We start from the raw sequence: 26293 nt of genomic DNA on the forward strand, positions 1-26293 counted from the left end.
AAAAAAAAAAAAAAAAAAAATCCAGTTCTGTAAGTTTAAATGAATGCTAATGGAATACGTGCATGTATTTTTATAAATGTGAAAAGTGATATACCACAGTTAGCCATAAAAAGAAATAACATCCTGATACATGCCAGAATAAGGTAAGTGAAAGAAGCCAGACACATTAAAAAAACACATATAATTGTGTTTATATGAAATGTCTAGAATAGGCAAATTCATAGAAACAGAAAGTAAACTGGAGGTTGTCAGGGGCTGCTTGAAGAGGAAATGGGGAGTGTAATGGGTGCAGGTTTCTTTCTGCGTAATGAAAATGTTCTTGATTTAGATAGTGGTGATGGATGCATAATATTCTAAAAACCACTGAATTATATCAAAGCAAAAACATATGAAAAAAAGTGATATGCAAAAAGAAGTTTCTCAGTGGCAGAGGTATAAATTTTTTCTTCATACTTAACTATATTTTCTAAAGTTATCATATATATTACTTCTATAAACAAAAATTGTACCTTCTTTCTCTCTCTGATCATCCCCATCAATTGATTATGGATAATAATCAGTTATACAAACATGCTGTTATTTCTCTTACAACATCTTACAAAACCGAAATCCCTCCTTTATCTTTACTTCTCCTGCTTGCTATCATCTTTACAAAAATTCACTGAAAGAGTTGTCTATATTCATTGTCTGATTCTTCCCCTCCAATTCTCTCTTTGTATTCCAATTCAACTCCCCTAAGACTGTGCTTATCAAGGTCACCGACACCCTCTACACTGTTCAATCCAATGGTCAGGTCTCAGTCTTCACGTCACCTGACCTATAAGCAGCACGTGATGAAGGTGGCCAGTCCATTCTCCTTGATCACACGGGGATAACAGTCTTGCTTTTCCTTTGATCTCACTAATTGTTCCTACTCAGTCTCCTGGACTTCTTAAGCTAAAGAGGCACAGGGTTCAGATCTTAAAACTTTTCGGCCGGGCGCGGTGGCTCAAGCCTGTAATCCCAGCACTTTGGGAGGCCGAGACGGGTGGATCACGAGGTCAGGAGATCGAGACCATCCTGGCTAACACGGTGAAACCCCGTCTCTACTAAAATACAAAAAAAATTAGCCGGGCGAGGTGGCGGGCGCCTGTACTCCCAGCTACTCGGGAGGCTGAGGCAGGAGAATGGCGTGAACCCGGGAGGCGGGGCTTGCAGTGAGCTGGGATCCGGCCACTGCACTCCAGCCTGGGCAACAGAGCCAGACTCCGTCTCAAAAAAAAAAAAAAAAAACTTTTCACTTTTTCTTTTCTTCTCTTCTTTTGAGACAGAGTCTTGCTCTGTCACTCAGGCTGGAGTGCAGTGGTGCAATCATGGCTCACTGCAGTCTTGATCTCCCAGGCTCAAGCAATCCTCCTGCCTCAGCCTCTCAAGTAGCTGGGCCACAGGTGCACAGCACCACACCCATGTAATTTTTTATAGTTTTTCTTAGAGACAGGGTTTCACCATGTTGCCCAGGCTGGTACTGAACTCCTGGCCTCAAGCAACCCTCCCACCTTGGCCTCTCAAAGTGCTGGGATTACAGGTGTGAGCATGGCACCCAGCTAGAACTTTTCACTTTTCTACCTATACCCCTCTTTGTAAATCTCATCCAGTTCTCTATCCCCATGACAAACCAAAATTCAAAAATACCTGTAACTAGTTCCTCTACCTTCTACCCAGCCCTCATATTCACATGGGTATGGTCTGAAGTTCTGATCTTGGAAAGGGAAGACATGAGCAAGAGGCAGGGAAACTGTAGATTATCTTAGAAGTGAAAAAGTTGAAGATACACCCCAATATCCTGTTTTCCCCCAGTTATCCTGAATCAGGTGACAAAATGAGTGTCAACTAATCAACTAACTGTTAACCAACTAACCAAAGGCCATTGTCCTGTAAATCCAAACCACAGGAGTTAAGAGTCCCAAATGGTATTAAAGCCAGCATGAACATTTGCCACTAGGTGGCGCCAAACCATAGCTAGGAAAAGGGATTTGGATCAAGAAGTCAGGCCACAGAAACCCCAAGCAGCTAACAAGTATACTTGCCCTGATGCTTCATCAACTTCATAATACCCAACCCCTTAACTGATATGACTGATTTTTGTTGTTTTTATTTATCCACTGACAACTCCTGAATCTAAAACCCCCAACCCAGACCTCTTATCTGAAATCTGGACCTATCTACTCATTGCTGTATACAGGTCTAACAGCACCTGATATGTCCTGAACTGAACCCCCTAACTTACCCTCCATGCTCTCCCCACCCCGAATCTGCTCCTCCTCAGTCTTCCCCACTTCAGGTGGCAGGCCCCCATCCTCCCTGATGCTTAACTCAAAAACCTTTGAGTCATCCATGACCACTACTTCTCTCACACAGTATATCCAAATCCATAACCTATCTTTTTAGTATCTTACACACACACAGTCAGACTACGTCTCACTACTCTGATCTGTGCTCTGGATTGCTGCAATCATCTGCTAAGTGAGCTCCTGCTTCAACTTTTGCCCCTTTTAATATATTCCTCAAAATAGGAGCCAGAGTGATTCCGCCGAAATGAAATACAACCCTTTAGCAGTTCCTCATCTCACTCAGAATTAAAATTAGCACATTTAAGATGGCTTACAAAACTCCATACTGTTTGGCCCTTCCCTTACTCTGAGCCAGCCACAATATTTCTCAAACTTGACAGGCATGCTCCCGCTTTGGGGCTTTGCCCTTGTTGTTCCCTCTGCGTGGAGGGGGCCCCTCCCCTCAGATATCCTGAGAGCTCACTCCTCCTTCTTCAGGTCTTTGCTCTCAGAGAGGCTTGCCCTCAACTGCTCTATTTAAAATTAAAGTTTCCCTAGTCCCCACCAATCCCTATCTTCTGTCTCTACTTACTACAGTATATGTTGATTTCTACCGGTATGATTCCATATTAATAGTATGGAAGCCACATGAGAGTGGAACTTTTTGTCTTTTTGTTCACTGATTTACTTCCAGTACTTAAAACAGTGCCAAGAGTACTCAACAATATTTTTTAAATGTTAAATATACGGAAAAATGTTGCATGATAAAAGCAAGTTTTAAAACTATATGAAAGTAGTATAGTATAGATTTTAAAAAGCCTAATTCAAAACCAGATTTGGACTATAGGACTGTCACTTTGTAGCTGCGTGACTTTGAGCAAGTTTCTTATAACTTCTCTCTAAGCAGTAACACGTTCATCTGTAAAGTGAGAATAATAACAGTACCAACTTCAAACGTTTATAGTGAAGATTAACTGGGTAAATGCATATAAAATGCTTAGAAGAGGACTTAAACCAGGGGTTGACAAACAAAGCCCCATGAAGCCAAATCCAGCCCTCAAACTTGTTTCTGTAAACCAAATTTTAGGCTGGCACAGCCATGCCCACTATTTATGTATTGTTTATGACTCCTTTCACTCTACAGTGGCAGAGTTGAGTAGCTAAGTAGCAAGAGAGACCACATGGCCTACAAAGCTATTTGGTCCTTCACAGAAAAGTATGCCGACCCCAAACTTGACCAATAGTATGCACCCAGTGAATGTTAGACATCACTGTCTATGTTAATATATAGTTGCAAGGGTAGATCTGTGTGTATATAATTCCCAACCTACCAGACTATAAAAATCTTGTTTGTAGGCCGGGCGCGGTGGCTCAAGCCTGTAATCCCAGCACTTTGGGAGGCCGAGACGGGTGGATCACGAGGTCAGGAGATCGAGACCATCCTGCCTAACACGGTGAAACCCCGTCTCTACTAAAAAAAATACAAAAAACTAGCCGGGCGATGTGGCAGACACCTGTAGTCCCAGCTACTCGGGAGGCTGAGGCAGGAGAATGGCGTGAACCCGGGAGGCGGAGCTTGCAGTGAGCTGAGATCCGGCCACTGCACTCCAGCCTGGGCGACAGAGCGAGACTCCGTCTCAAAAAAAAAAAAAAAAAATCTTGTTTGTATATGGTACTTTCCAGATATAAAATAAGATATATAATCCCTAAACGCAAGGGCACCAACCCCTCTAAGATTATTATCTAGTTGTTGAGACACTGTGATGGTCTCATATTATAGAAAAGGATATTGTACTTCTCAAAGAAATTGATATTGACTGATTGATTGGTTGACTGATTGAGAGAGAGAGAAAGGGTCTCCCTCTGTTGCCCAGGCTGGAGTGCAGTGGCACTATCACAGCTTACTGCTACCTCAGCCTCCTGGGATCAAGCGATCCTCCCACCTCAGCCTCCCAAGTAGCTGAGACTATAGGCACATACCATCATGCCTGGCTAAATTTTTTTATTATTTTTTGTAGAGACAGGCATCTCACTATGTTACCAAGGCTGGATTCAAACTCCTGGACTCAAGCAATCCTCCTGCCTTGGCCTCCCAAAATGCTGGGGTTACAGGCATCAGCCACCACAGCCAGTTGATTCACCTTTAATTTTCTTTTAAAGTTTCCATACCACACAGTACGTACATACATATGTACGTACCTATGTATGTGTGTTTGTTTATTTATTTGAGTGTCACCCAGGCTGGAGTGCAGTCACACGATCTCGGCTCACTACAACCTCTGTCTCTCAGGTTCAAGCAATTCTCGTGCCTCAGCCTCCTGAGTAACTAGGATTACAGGTGTGCACCACTATCCTGGATAATTTTTGTATTTTTAGTAGAGACAGGGTTTCGCCATGTTGCCCAGGCTGGTCTCAAACTCCACCCACCTCAGCCTCCCAAAGTGCTGGGATTACAGGCATGAGCCACTGTGCCCCGCCCACACAGTACATGTAAAGGTCTTTTCGGTTTTAGGAATGAGGTATAAGGTTAGATAAGAGAGTCCACAGAAGCAAAGAAACAATGAGAGGGTACGGTAATTCAAAAAAAGGAGAGAGTTACAATAATAAACTTAAAATTCCAACGGTAACAAAACATGCTTGTAAGAAATCAACCTGGGAAAAATATTAAATGAATGGGCAAATGTCATAATTTAGTTATCCGTTTGTAGCCTCATAAACAAGTTTCATAATTAAGAATAAAAAATTTGTCAGCCTGTCTGCCCATCAAACATCACCCGTAGGTTAATAAAAATAACAGGGTTATAACACGGTGGCAATAGTGAGAAAAGTTTCTAACCTAGTTCTGGTTCAGGTTCTGATTACAGAACTTTGGAAAATCTCCAATAGAAAATGGGGATGACATATCTGTTGCTTTATGTTTGAAAATTAGAAATCAAACATGAAAATGTGAGTTTAAAAAGACTCAATAAAATTCAAAATATTCATTTACAATTGAGTTGAAGAAAAAAAATCACAAATAGCCAAAATTTCTATTAACAATCTGCTACAGGAAGGTACCATGTTGGTAATAGATGCACGGTTTCTCAGTAGGTCCAACAGCAAGTTACTTCTCTGTGATATGGTTTGGCTATTTGTCCCCCTCCAAATTTCATGTGGATCACCAATGTTAGACGTGGGGCCTGGTGGGAGGTGTTTGAGTCATGAGGGTGGATCCTTCATGAATGGCTTGCTGCCACCTCTGCGGTAATGAGTGAATTCTCAGTTTATTAGTTCACACAAGAGCTGACTGTTTAACAGAGCAGGCATGGCACCCCTCCCCTCTCTCTTCTCGTCCTCTCTCACCATGTGACATGCCAGCTCCCCTTCCCCTTCCACCATGATTGGAAGCTTCCTGAGGTTCTCACCAGAAGCAGGTGCTGGCACCATGCTTCTTGTACAGCCTGAAGAACCGTAAGCCAAATATACCTCTTTTCTTTACAAGTTACCCAGTCTCAGGTATTTCTTTATAGCAATGCACATGAACTAAGACACTACGTCAAAACTTATTGCTGTTTTTGCAGTTGGCAGGAGATGAAGCAGCTGGCATTTAGAGATTGTACCAAAGGAAAGTAACAGTTTTACATACTAGGTTATCCCTAAGCTGGGCTACTTGGTCTGAGCAACTAAAAGAATAGCAGATTCTTATCTCCCATCTCATATTCACTCTGGGGCATATGCTCATAGAATTTCTCCATATTTATCTGGCAGAACATGTATAACTGAGTTCCAGTAAGCTAAAAGCCTGTATAACTCTGTATTACTACTATCCCAGTAACATTTTATATTAATGTTTCCTTAAATACCATATTAAATTGTTATAAACTCCTGCCAGATTGTACACAGTATATCCTACAAATTAACTCTGATCACCACAGTATATGACATCATGGTAAAGTATAATGTTCTTACCTTGTTCTTCACTTCCTTCCTTACAAAGACTAGAACTTTGGCCCAGACTTAAACTGATATCATCAGAAGTCTTGGCAGTGTCTGTATCTCCTACAAAGTTAAGAGAAACATGTGAGGACCTTATATTAACAGTAAGGCTGTAGTGTGGCCCAACCAAGGAAGTATTAATACATCAAGGAGTACTGATGTCTATCAACTAAAGCAGTTTTTGTGTATCAAAGGTTACAATAATGGAAGATGCACTGAACTAACAGGAAGTATCATGGACTATCAGAGCATTTAATTATTCTCACAGAACTACAAACCAAACAATATAACATGGAAAGCTTCAAAATGTAAACTCATAAAACTATTTCTTTAAAAACAAGTGGATTTTTAAAAGGAATGCAAATTACATAACTCGAACCAACATGAATTTCCTTCCCAGGGAAAATTAGTAACCTAAAAAACTGTAGGGTAAAAACAATATGAATTATCTGAATAGATCAAACAGCAGAAAATAACTTACTTTTTTTTGTTGTTTCATTTGTGCCCATATTCAAAGGTTTCACATCAAATTATTTAGTTTTCCATGAACCCCACTAAAACCCACAAAAGTGTTTTCCCTCTAAGGCAAGGAAGTTTCTTGTAGATCAAAACTTATGTAATTCATGCAATGTAATGTAAGTGGTCACTTTTGTGAAATTTGGATGATGAAAGAGAACACAATTTAAGTCAAGCAACCTTTAATAAGATAAATAATTTTAACTATAAAATAATTTAAAGAATGATTTTTTTCATTACATTTGAAAGTACAGTACTGTTACCTTCACTACAACCAAAATGAAAGGGAAAGTCAGAGGCAACTTTCAAGTTAGATCACATCTACCTTTAATAGTCAAGCAACTTTTAATAAGATAGATAATTTTATCTATAAAATAATTTCAAGAATGATTTTTTTCATTACATGTGAATGTATAATACTGTTACCTTCACTACAACCAAAATGAAAGGGAAAGTCAGGGGCAACTTTTAAGTTAGATCACACCTACCTTTAATAGTTGCTGCTGTTCCAAGACGCGAGGAACCAGATCCAATCTGAAAATATGACATGAAGTAAGTAAAACTAATTAAAATGCTAGCTATGTCATTATCAATACAGACTAGCAAGATTATCAAACAAAATTATATGACCAAAACATGTTATTGGTCACTTTTATCAATATTAAAAGATACTTGTTGGACAAGCTCTATTGGAGCCACTTAACCTGTTGGTTGTGGCACAGGCTGCACGTGTCTTACTGATGTGCAGAGCTACCCAATCCCTCTGTGTGCTCAGGACTGATGGAGCCCCACCAAAAGCCAGATCCTCCAATCTCAAGCAACTCATGTCATACAACTATCATTTTTATACTACACCATGATATGTTCATGTTATAAACAAAAGCAAAACCAGGCTTTATGTCTACCTGAAATACATTTAGACTTCTTAGGGTATAAAAGGAAGGTTTGGCAGACAAACATTAACATACGCTACCAAGTGCAACATTAAGTCTTACCATCAAATTGTTAGTGTATCATTATGTACCTTCTTTAGTTGGAGACAAAAAGTAAGTACTTCTTCATAGACAGAACATTAAAAAATAAATCAATGAAAGTCTAAGGCATCCATGAAAAAGGAATTTTTAGCACAAACTGTAAGGAGAAAATTAAAACCTGATTGTTGAGCTTTTAGTGCTTATATTCAAGATAGTTTAACACTTTCCTAAAATTTCACAGCCATTATTTATTATACTACCATGAAAATAATATAAATAAGTACTACAAATTCCACATTAAGGAAATCAAAGATAACATAACAGTTACTAAATCAGCAAGTCTCAGCAACTCTTCCTATAACTCGTTTCTACGGATTCTAAGAAGAAAACAGTCAAGCAAAGTTAGCATTGTAAAATAAAATTAAGAACATTCATATAATACTTTATACTTTACTAAGTCTTCCTCTTCATTGGTTTGATTTAGTTAGGTGTATATGACAAAAAATACACTCAAAATATAGGTTAATGTTGACTTTGAAGGGGCATGAGGGCCTTTCTTGATCTGGATGGCAACTGAATGGGTGCACACAGATGTAAAAATTTACTTAGCTGTACACTGAAGGTATATACTATGCTGTATAAGTTACATGCCAGTGAAAAAGTAAATAAAAATAAGCATACATATATAGGTTGAAACTACAAATAAACTCTTGAGTTAGTCAATAAAAAATAAGCTTTGTAATAATTTTGAACTATTTTATTAAGCTTGGTTCTTCTAGTTTTTCCTAATTTCTGCTTTCAATTAGCCATAAAAGACATTGCAATTTGCCAGCAAGAAAAAACCAAAAAAGCATTTTATCACAAAAGAAAGTTTCATTCTTACACCTGCTACATAAGTTACAGAATTAACATATGCTATTTTTCTACTAGAGTTAAACATAACTTCCTAAACAGAAATTTAAAAACAAACAAGAAAACAAAAACACCATTTTATGGATACCCATCTAGGAATTTAAACTTAAAAAAAAAAAAATTTAATACGGATATGGTAGTCATTTGCTCAGAAGCTCACAAAGTATTCCCTTTCTCCTTCTTTAACAATCTCCCTATTTTGTTCCAAAATTAGTCATACACCTTCTGATATATGAGAAGTGGGCCCAGTCCCCGGTCTGGAGGTAGGTATATGAACTAGTTCTGGTGAATGAACGTGTGGGAGAATGTGCTGGAGGGCTTCAGGAAAACGTCTTTGTGTGTCTGAGAAGAAAGTGATCAAGGAAAATCTCTGTCCCACACTACTGCTTGCTTCCTAACTTTTCAAACAGGGTCTTGATTGAAGCTTCTGTGCTCATCCTGCAACCCTGAGGAAAAAGCCTAGAGAACTGCAGAGATGCCAATCCAGAGGCCTAACATTAGGCTACTAAATAAATGTCACACAATCACCTCCACATTTAGGTGAAAAACAACCATTTCTTTAAGTCACTATTAGTTGAGTATTCTACTACTTGCTGACAAAAACATTCTTAACAGGTATAATAGAGTAGTTACATTTTATTCTTCATACTTTTCTGCATTATACTTCCCCTCAAAATATCTAAGAATCATGACTATTTACATGTGAAACAACAGGGCGTCTAGAATATAAACTATAGTACATCCAAATGCAATGCATTCCCCAAAGTGTCACTGTAGAAAAACACTTAATGATATTAATGTTCATGATACAATCAATTATGACATTATGTATTATTTTAATTTTCCTGTTTACCCTCACTTGTTAAATTTCCTAAAAATGAAAATTTAAAAATTAAGAAAAAATAGTATATTTCTACACCTGGGGGTGAAGTTTTTTATTTAAGTGCTTTGCATAAACTAAAATATTCCACTGTTTCTTCTCTATGACAAGTGCCATAGGAAGGATTATGGATACCAGGGAAGAAAGGTTACTTCTAACTAGAGAGCATATCAGGCAAGGCCACCTCCACCAAGAAGCTATGCCTGTCTCTCCAGCTGGAAACAATTACTTTATCCTATGAAATCATTAGCTCTTCTTCTGTACCATTCCTACAGCAATTTTTACTTCGGTTTTTTTTTGTTTGTTTGTTTGTTTTTTGAGACAGAGTCTCGCTCTGTTGCCCAGGCTGGAGTGCAGTGGTGCCATCTCAGCTCACTGCAACCTCCACCTCCCAAGTTCAAGCTATTCTCCTGCCTCGGCCTCCTGGGTAGCTGGGACTACGGGTGCATGCCACCACGCCCAGCTAATTTTTTGTATTTTTAGTAGACACAGGGTTTCACCATATTAGCCAGGCTGGTCTTGATCTCCTGACCTCGTGATCCACCTGCCTCGGCCTCCCAAAGTGCTGAGATTACAGGCATAAGTCACCACGCCTGGCCCCTTGGTAAATATATCACATCTTTATCTTTGGTTACTTATATCACATCTACTATAAGATCACAATCTCTTTCAGTATAAGACCCACTCCCCAACCCACACTAGGTAGAATGCCTTGAATACTATTGAGCACTAAAATATTTGAAGGTAGAAAAGTGACAAAAGGAAAGAGAAGGAGGTAAGGAGAGGATGAAGGTGGAGAAAAGAAAGAATGGAAATGGAGGGTAGAAGATGAAAGGGAAAAAGGCAGAGGTGAAGGAAAGAATGGTAACAATGACTGCAATGTAGCTACTATGGTCAGCGGGTTCACAGTTTAGTACACAAGAAATTCACATAAAATATGATAATGCGTAGCAGTATCTTACACATTCTATAATAAAACACATACAAGAAACAACAGTATGTCTATAACGGTAACATCTCCAGCAATCTGCACACAGTCAGACTCTACCTCCTCACTTCAGCTTCTCTAAAGGGTAAGAATAATTATGGCACCATTTATTTTGTCATAAACATTATAAAACGAAAACACTAAAATCCAAGTAGCACAATAACGTGCAATATTTGCCCATTTTTATTAAAAAGTTATTATTTTAAGTAAAAGGTATGCTGTGTGTTTAACAACATGCACACATGCTTTAATCACAGTCAATAAGGGACTCCCTCCCTAAAACAAACAGGCAAGTTCCAACAGACAGGATGCCAAGGTCACAGGATCCAAAAGTGCCTGGCCATTGCTGGCCCTTCCATCTGTCCTATTACAAAAAGGAAAAAAGGTCTCCAAAAGATGATTGGAGAAATCTAGGCTTACTTTCTGGGGGTCTGATACTACCTACATTTGTCAATAAGAAGAAAGCCCAGGGTTAATTAAGAATACAAAACATGCAGCCATATTCAAGAATTGAGTTATTTCATTCTATAAAAAGAAACTGAGAGAAACACAAGGCCAACAACAACAACAACAAAAAAAACAGGATCAAGGATAGTAACCCTTGTCTTCAAAAAGGCATTGTAAAATTTGTAACAGAAAGTATCAATCTAAGGCTGAGCATGGTGGCTCACATCTGTAATCCCAGCACTTTGGGAGGCTGAGGTGGGCAGATCACCTGAGGTCAGGAGTTCGAGGCAGTCTGGCCAACATGGTGAACCCTGTCTCTACTAAAAATGCAAAAAAATTAGCCAGGTGTGGTGGCAGACACCTGTAATCCCAGCTACTTGGGAGGCTGAGGCACGAGAACGGCTTGAACCTGGGAAACGGGGGTTGCAGTGAGTCAAGATCGTGCCACTGCACTCCAGCCTGGATGACAGAGCAAGATTCTATCTCAGAAAAAAAAAAAAGTATCAATCTAATTAATATGTCATAGCTCTTTTCACAGTCTTTAAACAAACAAACAACAACAACAAAAAAAAACTCTGACATCTCCCATTCTATGAGTTTGTTATGGAAGGAAGACAAATTTAAGAACCTACATGTTCCGTACTATAATCGATCACAACCAAAACTGTTACCTTCAACAGTTTAGTCATTCACTTTAAATCATGAACATGCTAATCAAATAGAGTCAAACCTTCTATCAAAATATATTAGAAAACAAGACCCTGTTCAAGATTTTTATTCATATAGTGTTTTTCATAACATTGTTCTTAGGGCTACCAATGCAGAAGAGTAGAAGACTACAGGACAAAATTGGCAGAATTATGTCTGCTATTTACTCATTTGTTAAATGAGAAGCTAGGTCTGATCTACCTCTAATGTTTTATTACCTAGACACATAAAGATAATTAGCAATCATTAATTTAAAGTCAACTGTACACAAGGCAGTATATAAGACAGGAAGAAAAAAAGAGGAAAATCTACTCTGTAGAGCCTTATAAAGTGCCATATAAATAAGTACTCCATCTGCAAGAGAAAGGGTCAACACCATAAGGTGTTTGAAAATCTTGAGAAATGTAGGATAGTTACAAGAAGTTAGTTACACCAGAAAATAAGGATGACTAAGTCTCTCTCTAGGACAGAAAGGCAGGAGAAAAGAGAAGAATGGTTTCAATCCACAAGCTGTGTCGTATGATAACAGGAAGACTGGAGTGAGAAGTGAGGTCTAGTCCAGACCCTGATATAAATCAGCTATTTCTTTTTCTATGTAATGAAAGGACTGACATAACAACCACTAAAACCTATAGTTATGTAAAGGTCTACTATGAGAAGACCGTGAACATTTCCAACACAGTTCATAGAATTTTACTCTACCCAATGAAATCATCTGCTGAGAAGAACAGCAGGAGTAACTGGGACTTTGATTAGTATCCAGGTATTTAGGATGAATAAGAGAACTAGAGCAGCAAAGGTCCAGCCAAGTTTTGAAGTAATACTTTAAGAGTTACCATTTTAAGTTAAAAGTTACATAGTAGAAAGACATTAAAACTGGTAAAAGCAAACTTGTATTTTACTTTTAGGCTTACCATTCAACATCTTGAACACTGAGAGATTTTCAGCATTTACTTTTATTTTTATTTTTTGGCCACATTTAAACCGGGGGTAACCACAGACATCTACACCTCTCCAATACAGATGATGTGAAGGTAAATAAAACAGTGCAAGGTGGAACCTAAATTTCCTAAAGGTATTCACAATCGTTATAATCAAAACTATACACCCAAAGATGAGTCTGTAGTAATGCTCAAAAATATGTAATTAATCAATGTGAAAAGTAAGTTAAAAAGAATATTACTAAAGATGTTATTAATAAACAATTAAAAAATATTAATCAGAAAAATATGACAAAACATCAGCCGACTTAAAGACATGAGAATAACGGAGACCACCATCAGGAGGAGGGAAAAAGGCAAAATAAAACAGCACAGGTTCCTACCTGGTTGCTTGGATCTAGACCGGCATAAGAATTTCTGGAACTGCAACCAACTGGGGGTGTGGCCTCTCGGATAAACTCAGACATTTCAATCCCTCCACCAGGATCACTGTGGAGAAAAAAATGAGAAAAAGCGTAACTGTCGTTATTTTGACTCCAATGCTTTTCCTTTGTTAATTTTTTAAGTTATACTTTTTTCTACAAAACTAAGAGATCTGATTTTTAAATCAAGCAAATAGCAAAAAAGGTAAACAATGATCATTCTTCATTTACAAGTCTGATAACTGGAACTATTTTATCACCACATCACTACTTGAAAATATGGAAAACTCTCTTATTCCAAACTGTCTACATCCAATCCAACATTAGAAACTGGCATTAATTACAATTATAGCATACTAAATATGTTATGATATGTGCTATCAAACCACTCTCGCAAAGAAATGATTGCCATTTGCTTCCCAAGAGCAAAGAGAAATTGTTCAATTGTAAACACAGGATGTAATCAGATATTACATTAACGACTCCCCGCGAGATCAGTCCGAATGAGCTGCGTGATACAGTGATGAACACACAAGAGAACAGTCGCCCTGGTCAAGCTATTTGTATTTGTATTCTTCAAGTAAACAGAATTTAACTAGAATACTAACTTGTTTTACAGAACTGGAAACCTAAGATTTTAGATCTATACATGTTTAGAAGGCCAAGGTTAAAAAAGGAAAGTGATGCTACGTAGTAACGACATAGAAAGACAAGAGAGAGAAAAGTACTAGGTTCAAAGCCCTGGAGAAGCCCAAACACAGTACTTACAGATAACAGTAACCCAGATTTACAGGGAAAAACCACACACCAAATTTCACAAAACTTAGAAAATGCTACATAAGGTTCCTTAGGAAGACAACTCTTACCATAAGTCATAATCCTACTTTTTGCCCAGAGATTTTTTACTCATTCTACCTGGTATAAACAGAGTAAGTAGTCAATAATTTTTTTTTTTTTTTGCTATTATCTGGATAAAAGTTACAATATATGTGTTGGATATTACAGAGGATGTATCTTGCTATCTGGCATCCAATTCAACTTTCTGATTATTAAAAAAAAAAAAAAGCAACACCAAATTCTTCAGGTAAACCACCTCATCCCAAACTCTTACAAGTTTTTGGGTAATGTTGACCCCACCCTCAGGTTTAGGATTGGGCTCTACTGTTCAAAGTCATCAGCATATCCCATTCTTCTGGTCATTGAGATTAGCTCTAGAATAAGCACAGGACCCAACCCAGGCTAGTATGAATCAGGCCAGGAGTGTCTTATTGGTGAGAGGATATTTCTCTGTATCTGCTGCTCTTAATGTTGAGACTTAAGGCCTGGAGGTGCTGCAGCCATCTTACAAACATTAAGTGGGAGTCTGTTCTAAGAAGCCAACTAATAGAAAAGAACAGAACCTGGCTAGAAGAAGAGAAGCAGGGACATGAAGTGACAGTTTGAAACACTGCATCTGAAGACATCCCTCACATGCAGACTTCTCAGTAATGTGAGTAGCAAATTCCCTTAAGCTTTTTTGGGTAGAATATTTTGACAGCTGCAATCAAAAGATATAAGCAATGTATAATTTTCCATTTAAATATTTAACAGTATAGCAGTTTGAATTCTAGTGTTTTTATTATCTATGATCTCATAATTATAATGTCCCTGTTTGCTTAACAGGTTCCTAACTGTAAGCCATTGACTACAGTCAGCTAACTAAGGTTCAACAAAGAAAACTAGCTTTCTAACTTACTATTCAATTATAAAAATAAAATATATTGGAACTCAGGTAAACATATGGCCAATTCAGTATACAAATACTCATGTGTGAGAAATGTAGAACATGCTCACGTTTAAAAGCTGTCTGGTGTTAATTCATACAAACTATGTAGGCCAGAGGAGAAATTTTTCTAAATTGGAAAAACTTTAAGTGTGTATATAGAGGCACTATCACCACACTGAATTAGCAATGATTATTCAGCAATATTAGGGTTTCTCCACTAGAATGCATCCTCTAAGTGAGATACAAAGAAATCAGAAGATGGAGAGCAAGGTACAGATTAAGAAATGAAATAACACAGAAAGGAGAGAGAGCCCTCATCTTGCCTAGTCTATACACACACACACACACACACACATCAACTTTATTGAAATATGATTCACATATCATACAATTCACCCTTTTAAGCTGTATAATTCAGTGGTTTTTAGCATATTCATTAAATTATTAAACCACTGCCAAAGCCAATTTTAGAGCATTTTTATCATCTCAAAAACAAGCCCCTTTAACCATTACTACCCATCACTTTCCATCCTCCTTAGCCCTAGACAACCATTAATCTAGATTCTGTCTCTACAGATTTCCCTGTTCTGGACATTCTATATAAATGGAATTATATGTGATGTTTTGTATCTGGCTTCTTTCACTTAGCATAATGTTTTCAAGGTTCATCCATATTGTAGCATGCATCAGTATTTCACTCCTTTTTATAGTCAAATAATATTCCACTCTATGGATAAACCACATTTGTTTATCCAGTCATCAACTGATGGATAATCCTGCCTAGTTTTATACATCACTTCTGATAGCAAGTCCAAATTACTACAATCTGAACATACAGTTATTATTAATAATAAATAAAAACATGCTGGGTATGTGGTTCATGCCTGTAATCCTAGCACTTTGGGAGGCCAAGATGGGCAGATCACTTGAGCCCAGGAGTTTGAGACCAGACTGGGCAACATGACAAAACCCCATCTCTACAAAAACATTACCCAGGCGTAGTGGCATGTGCCTGTACTCCCAGCAACTCAAGGGGCTGAGGTGAGCACATAGACTTAGCCTGGGAGGTAAAGGCTGCAGTTAGTTATGACTGCACCACTGCACTCCAGCCTGGGCAACAGAGCAAGATCCTGTCTCAAAATAATAATAATAATATAATAAAAACAAATATTTGCTAAGTATTTATTATATCCAGACATAGGAGTTTGTGCTCTATTTGCATTTTCTGATGAAACCTGCCCTAATATTTATAAGTGCTATTATTCTCCTCTTACAGTTGAAAAAACTGAAAACCAAAGGCATAAAAACTTGCCTAAAGTCTCAGAGAAGGAATGAAACATAAACTGAGTCACTGGTAGATGGAGTTCAGGTGGAAGAGGAGGACAGCAATAGTACCTCCTCAGCATTCTGCAAATAAGTTATCATATCTGCTCTTTCTTTATTTCCCACACACTTGAATACAGGTACTCGTAACCAGCATGGCCTTAGATAAGACAAAAAACAGGTCTGTGAAACTCTAAAGCCCACATTCTTGCTTTTTTGTTTTGTTTTGTTTTTTTAAGAGACAGGATCTCGCCCTATCACCCAGGCCAGGGTGCACTGGTGCAATCATAGTATACTGCAGTCTCGAACTCCTGGGCTCAAGTGATCCTCCCACCTCAGTCTCCCGTGTAGCTGGGGCTACATGCCCATGCCACCATACCCGGCTGATTTTTTTTTTTTTTTTTTTTGGTAGAGACAGAGTCTTACTATATTATCCAGGCTGGTCTCAAAATCCTGGCCTCAAGGGATCCTCCCACCTTGGCCTCCCAAAGTGCTACGATTACAGGTATGAGCCACTGCACTTGGCCCTCATTCTTTCTAAGAAAACATACTGCCTTACACCAAATAGGCATTTGTGTCTTTCCAGTTCAAATCTGAAAGTAAACACCATTATTTAGAGCAGGGATTTTTAAACTCACTGCTATTGACATTTTGGGGGTACATAATTATTGACTGCATTGTAGGATGGCTAGCAGCATCTCTGGCCTTTACCCACTAGATGCCAGTAGCAGCCCCTCAGTGTGACAACCAAAAAAAGCTCCAGACATTGCTAAATGTGCCCTGGGGGACAAAATTACCCCCAGTTGAGAAATAATGATTTAGAACTAACGGTCAACAAACAACAATGCATGGGAAGAAAGGCGATATCAAAGGAATAAAAAAGATGAAGAGAAAAAATGAACAGGTGTTTTTATTTTAAAAAAAAAAAACCCTCTAGTAAAATTTCTGCACTTCTTTCTTCTCTATAAATTCAGAAATAAAACTCTTAGCCAAGCTGTAGATGTTCTAAATATAGCTAAACATATAAAACAGCTGAGTAAGAGTTTTCTTTATTGGCAAGACTTGCAGGTTTGCAGCAATGGAGATTTCAGCACATACCTGGAAAGCATAGTAGTTTATTATTCGCACAGAAGCAAAGTGGTCTACTGCAGTAAGCAATACACCAAATTCAGGTAATATCTACCTTTATGCCTTAACTTCCCCATCTGTTAAGAAAAAAAACAAACCAGGTACAGGGAAAGGCAGAAAAGCAGAAGGGGTGCAATCCTAATTACAGAGATGTCTTCACAAACTAATTTGTTGATTATTAGGATCGTATTAATTGCTCGTGCTCAGGCTTTGATCAGAAACTTGGCAATACCATTAGAGTACCAAGTTTGTAAATCTGGAGTAAAATGATGCTCATAAAAATAAGAATAGATAAAAAACAAAGTTCCTATATTCACAGGAACAAAGTTCCTAAACAGCATAATCTCTCTCAGAGAACAACCTAAAATCCAGCTTCATACAGTTTAAATTGATCTGTAGTTTACAATATCATAAGCATTACTGCCATGAGAAACATAGAGAAACCATGATCTTTCTTCAAATGTTTGTATTCAAATCGTAAAATTCGATGTTACTTCCTGAAGCATTAGAAATGTAAAAAAAAAATTACTGACTGATTCTTTCTCTAAAATAAAGATTTAACCATTTTTTACCTGCTGTACCACATAAAAGAGAGACCAATGAAAACCATAAAGCTCAAGTAGTTCTGCTATACTTACTCATTCATACAACAAATTGAGAGCCACAATGTACCACACACAGGGACAGGCTCTACATATACAAGTATTTATTTTCCTATTAATTTCTTTTCCTCAGAACAGAACATGAGATTCACAAGTGGGAGGGCGAGGAAAGGAGATGTCAAAAATAAAAACCTACAACAAAGATCTTACTTAATAGTGAAACTTAAAAACATTAAAGATTAGAAAAAAGACAAGGATGTACACCAATAATATTTCAACTTAACCATGTGCTAGAAACCACAGCCAGTGAAAAAAATTAAACAAGAAGTATAAGGACTAGAAAGGTAGAAATAATTGTGATCATATAGACAAGGGAACATCATTAATAAGGGGGTTTAATAAGACTGCTAGACACAAAATTAGCTGCAACATTTTAGGGGGGAAAACAAAATTATAAAAAATTTTATAGTAGCATAAACACTATAAAATAATAAATTTCCTTTTAATGGAGAAAATGAAAAACTACTACTGAAAGATACTTACAAAGACTAAATAAATGGAGAGATTCAACATTGTAAAGATACAAATTCTCAGCAGAGGGATCTACAAATTTAGTGTAACTCCAATAAAAATACCAAGTTCCTGCAGACTTTCTCTAGCAGACTCTAAAGTTTACATTAAAAATCCAAGAGCCTAGAATAGCAAAGTCTCCCCTAAAAAAGAATATGGTGGGAGGTTTGCCCCACTGGCTATCAAGAGTCATTTTTTAAAACTGATAAGGATGGTGTGGTAATGGCACAGGCAAGCAGATCAACAGAACAGAACAGAGAGCCCAGAAACAGTCCACCAGAAATGAAAATTTAGCTTATGCCATAGAGAGTGCTACAAATTACTCAGGAAAAGATAGTTCATTTAACAAATACTGGGTAAATCCGAGATTCATAAAGAAAAAAATAAGCCTTAAGAACCTACCTGATACTACAGACCTAAATAACTTTGGATGGAATTGAAATGTGAAAACAAAAGAAACAGGAAACTTCAAAAAGACAATACATAATACCTTTCTGATCTCTGTGTAGAAAATAATTAAGACACAAAAATGCTAGGCGGGCACGTGAATCACGCCTGTAATCTCAGCACTTTGGGAGGCTGAGGTGGGTGGATCACCTGAGGTCAAGAGTTTGAGACCAGCCTGGCCAACATGGTAAGACTCCATCTCTACTAAAAATACAAAATTAGCCAGGCACAGTGGCGCATGCCTGTAATCCCAGCTACTCAGGAGGCAAGGCAAGAGACTCACTTGAATCTCGGAGGCACAGGTTGCAGTGAGCTGAGATTGTGCCACTGCCCTTCAGCTTGGGCGACAAAAGCGAAACTCTGTCTCATTAAAAAAAAAAACACACAGACAAAAAACAAAAAACCTGATTACTAAAAAGTGGTAAATTTCATTGTTCTAAATTTAAGAATATATGATAATCATAAGAAACTTTAAGGAAAGCAAAATGACAAGTCAGAAGTGGGAGATGACTGTAATATATACATAACTAATAAAGGAATAGCATGAATATATAAAAAGAAATCCTATTAATCATTAAGAAAAAGACAACTCCAAAGAAAAATGAAAGAAAACATAAATGAGCACTGGAAAAAAGAAAAACCTAAATGGACCACATATAAAAAAATAAGATGCTTAACCTCATTAGTAATCAGAAAGGTTAACTGAAAGTCACAATGAGACACCTTTTACACTTCATGAATGGTAAATTTTTTCAAGACAGGGTCTTGCTCTGCCACCCAGGCTGGAGTGCAGTGGCGTGATCAAAGGTCACTGAACTCTTGAACTCCTGGGCTCAACTGATCCTCCTCCCTCAGCCTCCCAAGTATCTGGCACTACAGGTGCGCACTACCATACCCAGCTAAATTTTTGTTTTTTTATTTTTTGTAAAGACAAGGTCTCGCTATGTTGCCCAAACTGATCTAGAACTCCTGATTCCAAGCTGTCCTCCCATCTCTCTCTCCGAAAGTGCTGGGATTACAGGCAGGAGCCACATTGCCCAGCCAATTTTCTTTTTTTAAACCCCAAATCAATAGCTAAGTGAACGGCAAATTTTTAAAGTTTACCAATATCAAATGTTGATGAGGATGTGAAACAATAAGGACTTTCATACACTACTGGTGAGAGTATAAATTGGTAAAATCATTTTGGCACACAGCTTGGAATTGCCTGATAAAACTGAACATGAAAATGCCCTATAAACCAGCTTACATAAACTAGATATACACATGCACCGCAAGACAAAAAACACTAGAAATAATCTGAACGGCTATAAATAGAAGAATGAATAAATAGACTGTGGTCTATTCTTACAGTGGCAGACTGCATGTCAGTCAATATGAATAAACTCTAGCTACAAACATCACCATGGGTGAGTTAATAAAATATACTGTGCAAAAAAAGAAAAATCTCTCATATAGAAGTGCATACAGTATGATTCTCTTAGGATGTCCTAAAGCAGACAAAAACAAATAAATATATTCAGGGATATCTACGGAGAGTGTGTAACAATAAAGAAATGCAAGGGAGCTATTCACAAAAAATTCAAGATTATGGTTACTCCTGAAGGGAAAAGTGGAATGAATGGGAGAGGAATGTCATAAAGCTTATATGGTATTTTTATAATGTTTTATTTCCTAAGCTGTGTGGTAGGTAATGAAGTAGTCACTTGATTATTGCTAACATAGCATTTGGAATATATATTTCACAATAAATTTTAAAAGTAAAAGAAAATGGAAAAAACAATTCAGAAGCAATGAAAAATATATATAATATCCAGAAATAATCAGAACAATTATCAAGTGTTACCATGTGTCAGGAATTATTCTAAGAGCTTTATATATATTATTTCATTTATTCACTGTAATAATAATATGAGATAGTTCCATTATTTTCCTCATCATTCTGACAAGAAAGCCAACTCATAAAAAGCTTAAGTAGCTTGTCCAGTGTCATACAATTAAGAAGCTTTGGCTGACTGAGTGCAAAGTCTGCATTCTGCTTGCTTATCCACAATGTAAGAGTATGCATTTCTTAACAGAAATAGAATAGGCCTAGGAAATGTACATAAACCATTTTAAAAATGTGAAATAAGACATAAAAGATAAGCAAATAAAGAGATAAATAAAATCATAAGAAAATAAACGGAAATCTCTCATCTATATCCCTATTTTAAAAGCTGAGTTTCTACAAATTTAATAGACTTGTCATCAAAATTCTAATGGAATTTTCTGGAGGATGAGCACACACGAAGATATCTCACAAAAGTAAGTATATGCATGAGAATAGCCAAAATAATATCAAAAAATGTCAGGCGTGTTGGTTCATGCCTGTAATCCTAGCACTTCGGGACACCGAGGCAGGCAGATTACTTGAGGTCAGCAGTCCAGCACCAGCCTGGCCAACACGACGAAACCCTGTCCCTACTAAAAATACAAAAATTAGCGGGGTGTGGTGGTGCGTGCCTGTAATCCCAGCTACTTGGGAGGCTGAGGCAAGAGAACTGTCTGAACCTGGGAGGTGGAGGTTGCAATGAGCTGAGATAGCACCACTGCACTCCAGTCTGGGCGACAGAGCAAGACTCCATGTCGAAAGAAACAAACAAACACCCCCCAAAAAAATAATAATAATATCAAAAAAAAAAAATACTGGAGTCACTCACAATGCTAAGTATTAAACATATTATAAAGTCACTATGATAAAAACAATATGGTATAAATGAAAAAAGGCAGAAAGATGAAGCAGAAAACTAAGTTCAGAAACTAACATAAGTACATACAGTATACTACATGAAAATAAAAGCATTTAAATTTACAGGGAAAAAAATCTGTTACTTAATGAATGGTGTTGTGACAAACAAACCTAAACAAATTAAGTTAAAATGTTTTCAAACTGACAACAATTTAACAGTAAAAGTAAAATGATAAAAATACTGAAAGTAGATACAAAGATCTCAATTTATTGTATATTTATATAATTTGAGGGAAGGAAAATCTTAGAAAACATGTTATCAAAAGCAGAAATAACAAACATACAAAATGGAACACAGAAAAATAAATTACAGGATATAAAGAGACTGACAAATAAAATGCTATAAACTGAGGAAGAATATTTGACACAGAAGAGCTAACATCCTTTGTTAAAAAAAAGTCCCAAAGTCAATAGCAAAAAAAAATCCACTAATAGAAAAATACACAATTCACAGAATAACAAATATACATGGCAATAAGAAAAATACTTCCATTTTACTAGTAATTCAAAAACGGAAATATTAATTATTTAATTATTTAAATATTAAACAATGATATATCACAGTTTTTCAAATTACTAAATACTCAGAGCTGTCAAAAGTGCAAAAAAAAGAGGCAGCTGAATTTCTGGTCATAGTCATTAAATGGTAAAATCTTGGGAATTTGGCAATACATATTGGAAAAGTTTAAAATGTGCATAGCATTTCTAGTAATTCCACCTCTGAACAACTATGGTAAAACATTTAATCATTTAAAATTTAAACATCACAGTTATCTAATATTTAAATTTCAAAATAATTGATATAATTAAAAATAGGATAAAATACATCCACATAATGAGATACTGTGCATCATTAAACATAATATCACAGAATAATTGTTTTCACTACTTCAAATATTTGCTGAGTACCTATCATTGCCAGACACTGATTTTGGAACTGGGAATATAATAGTTTGTAAGAAAAATAAGGTACTTACCTTCAAGAAGTTCATAAATGCAAATAAATGTTAAGATAATTTCAGATAGTGATTAAGGCGATAAAAATTATGAGGGTAAAATATGTTTAACAAACAGGGTACTCATGTTAAGAATAAGGAAAAAATGTAATTGAAAAGGAATAAACAAAGGCTTTCAATGCCCTGGAAAATATACAGAAATATCACCTGTCTTAACAGAGGAGTGCCCACTTTTTGTTGTATTATTTATGTCTTGATGTCTGAAATATTTCATATTATGCTCAGTGGAAACAACTGCTTAGATTATTTGATCTTTCTCAACTTGGTTTCCACATCTGTAAATCAGGGATAATAACTGCATCTACCTGCTAGAATTGTTTTGAAGTATATCAAGTATTCACAAAAAAAACTTTTCCAAGAGTTATACCAGGGGGTACCTACGATTTTCTGCAAGGTCACAAACTTTTGACTAACAGCTAAGTTTCTAAGGTAAGAATATACAGTTGAAAGAAATGTACAATACATTAAGTATACAACTTACAAATGTCAAGTAAAATATCACAATTTGCTTTTATATATATACACACACACATACACATATATTTTATTTATATATATAAACAAAAATAAATGCTGAGATTTATAAGCCATGCTCAATAATTTCTTTAGGCTGTTGGTTTTGATCTTTAGCGTAAGTAACTATCATACGGTAGTGTATTGTTCTAACCTGTCTAGTAATGAGGCCAAGAAAATTGATTTAATCCCCTGAACATGCCAGTTAGCTTAGCTCTCTTCTAATATTAAAATATGTACCCATCATTGTATCTACAGTGGTAAGATCTAACACTGCCTTAAAACCATATAAAGAAAACAAGTACAACATAATAATCACATCATTATACAGATAACACAATCTAAATCATTACAATCTGAATGATAAAGGTTTCCTTACCTCGGTCCATTACTGTCTTTTCTCCTGGTTGAACAGTTGCCTTGCTCAGCTTTGTTTCGCTGATCCGTGAACTCATTTGCAGTCCTATCTACAACTTCTCCAGCATCAAGTGCTCTGTGTAGTCGATAGTTGACCATCTTCAGAACAATGAAGACAGCAGCTATCACAGGACAATAAACTGCTACTATAATCATGGAAGAAGGAAGGGCCTTTAAGAGAAGGAAAATAAGGAAATACATTTTAAAATATTTTCTATTGTATTCAATTAGAGAAATCTGTATCTGAAATAATAAACACATTTACACACAAAGCAACAACTATGTTACTAGCACTAAGCTGCAAAAGTACTGATACAATTTCACCGTCCAATGCAGTGAAAAGACACTAGCTACGTGTGGCTACTGAGTACTTGAGATATGGCTAGTTTGAACTGAGATGCAAAGTGAGAATAAACACTGCATTTCAAAGATTCAATATAAAAAAAATGTAAAATATCTCAGTTTTTATGTTGATTACATGTTGAAATAATACTTAGATTATACTGGTCAAATAAAACATTATTAAAATTAATTTCATGTGTTTCTTTTTACTTAATGTGGCTACTAGAAAATGTTAAATTACATATATGGCTTGCCTGCATTACATTTCCACTGGACAGCACAGGTAAACAGTCCATGCCAAAAGCCTTATCATACACTTGGAGAACAAAGGTATCACATTACAGCATATGTGAATAAATCCAGGTTGTGATTCATATATAATGCCTGTTTATGGACTCTGTGCAACCATTTTTTAGGATACATTCTTTGTATTCCCAAAAATTGGAAGTTAAAACAGTCATGAGAATGGCCTTAGAACTGTGACTGTAAAACTGGGTAAGATACGGAAGACATGCAAAATCCAGGTGGGTTTTATTTTAAAATAGTTAAACATTTAAAATACTTAAAAATTGTAGCCTGCCAAACAAAAAGAATAAAAGACCGCAGAACAGAATCAAGTAACAGATTAACTGAAATAAGTCAGCCAAACATCCTGGGTGGGGGGCTGAAGGCCCATCACACAGAAGGATTCAGTGATGGGAAATGTGAGTCCATGGGTGGCAGGCCTAGAGACCAGCTCACTGGGAAGGCAAGGCCTAGAGTCACTGTTGGGAGAGGTAATACAACTAGGCTCAACTTACCCCAATTTCATGAGAATAATCACCCAGACATCTATAGCTCTAGACCCCACATGCTTTCACAAGATTCAATCTTAGTTATCTGAGAACATGACCCCAAATTGACTTTAAAAGAGTAACCTCTAGCCAGGCATGGTGGCAAGCACCTGTAATCCCAGCTACTCAGGAGGCTGAGGCAGGAGAATTACTTAAACGTGGGAGGTGGAGGTTCTTGGAGTGAGCCAAGATCATGCCACTGCACTCCAGCCTGCAACTCCATTTCAGAAAAAACAAAAGAAGAAGAAGGAGAAGGAGAAGGAGAAGAAGAAGAAGAAGAGTAACCTCAAATCACTTGAGACAAAAATAAAACGGTCTTGATGAGCCAGGCAGGTTTAGAATACAGATATGATCAAAGTTTCTTTAAAAAAAAAAAAAAAAAGTTTCTGAGAGGGAAAGAGTGTGGGTTGAAATTAGGAGAGAAAAACATAAAGTCCACAAAGTAATACTTTTGTGTTGAGTGTGGGCATAATAGGTATATATTAAATATTTGGCATTTTTAAATACTTGGATTAAGAAGTCCTGCATATTAATGTATCTAAAAAATTAAACTTGTGATTCCAATTTAAAATGTTACTGAATAACTTGTTTGGGCTTATAATTTTAAGTTGGGAAACACACTTAGAAGTTTACAAAATCCATAAATATCAGATTTGGAAGAGTTGAGTACTTGTATGATATTGTGAAATATGTATTTAGTCTTCATCCCCATTTTCTGGCATAAACTCTTAAAATCCTTGGAATCCCCAAACTGGTAAGTGTCTTTTTGTTCACTATTAGCTTGACTGGTGCCTGGAGGGTCCTGGATAGCCTCAGGAGCCAGGGTTGGTTTCCAGGGGAACCAACCTCCTGATTAGAGGGTTGGACTGAAGTCCCAACTCTCAACCTCCAGGGAGGGAAGAGGGGCTGTAGGATGAGTTGATCACTGTATTAGTCCACTCTCATGCTGCTATGAAGAAATACCCAAGACTGGGTAATTTATAAAGAAAAGAGGTTTCATTGACTCACAGTTCCACATGGCTGGGAAGCCCTCAGGAAACTTACAATCATGGCAGAAGGCACCTCTTCACAGGGCAGCAGGAGAGAGAAGTGAATACTAAGTGAAGGGGGAAGCCCCTTATAAAACCATCAGATCTCATGAGAACTCACTGATTATCACGAGAACTGAATGGGAGAAATGCCCCCATGATTCAATTATCTCCACCAGGTCCTACCCTAGACACATGGGGATTATCACAATTCAAGGCGAGATTTGGGTGCGGACACAGAGCCAAGCCCATCATTTCACCCTGGCCCCTCCCAAATCTCACATCCTCACATTTCAAAACACAATCATGTGCTTCCAACAGTCCCCCAAAGTCTTAACTCATTCCAGCATTAACTCAAAAGTTCAAGTCCAAAGTCTCATCTGAGACAAGGCAAGTCCCTTCCACCTATGAGTCTGTAAAATCAAAAGCAAGTTAGTTACTTCCTAGAT

The 26293-nt window shown here is 37.0% G+C and overlaps 1 protein-coding gene across 2 annotated transcripts in view; it reads right to left on the bottom strand.

Annotated features, from left to right (window-relative positions):
• The window catches only part of PCNX (pecanex homolog (Drosophila)), a 171172-nt gene extending 147357 nt beyond the window's left edge, over positions 1-23815 (bottom strand). For both annotated transcript variants that reach the window (XM_011983136.1, XM_011983137.1), the window contains exons 1-4: positions 23604-23815; positions 13034-13139; positions 7289-7334; positions 6258-6347 (exon numbers count right to left, since the gene is read on the bottom strand). In XM_011983136.1, coding sequence (XP_011838526.1) covers positions 6258-6347; positions 7289-7334; positions 13034-13139; positions 23604-23797 — 436 coding nt within the window. In that variant the 5' untranslated portion in view covers positions 23798-23815. The remainder of the gene's footprint in view (positions 1-6257; positions 6348-7288; positions 7335-13033; positions 13140-23603) is intronic.
• Positions 23816-26293: the final 2478 nt, after the last annotated feature.

The sequence above is a fragment of the Mandrillus leucophaeus genome, unplaced genomic scaffold (assembly GCF_000951045.1).
Source record: "Mandrillus leucophaeus isolate KB7577 unplaced genomic scaffold, Mleu.le_1.0 Scaffold246, whole genome shotgun sequence".
In the NCBI taxonomy this organism is placed as follows: Eukaryota; Metazoa; Chordata; class Mammalia; order Primates; family Cercopithecidae; genus Mandrillus; species Mandrillus leucophaeus.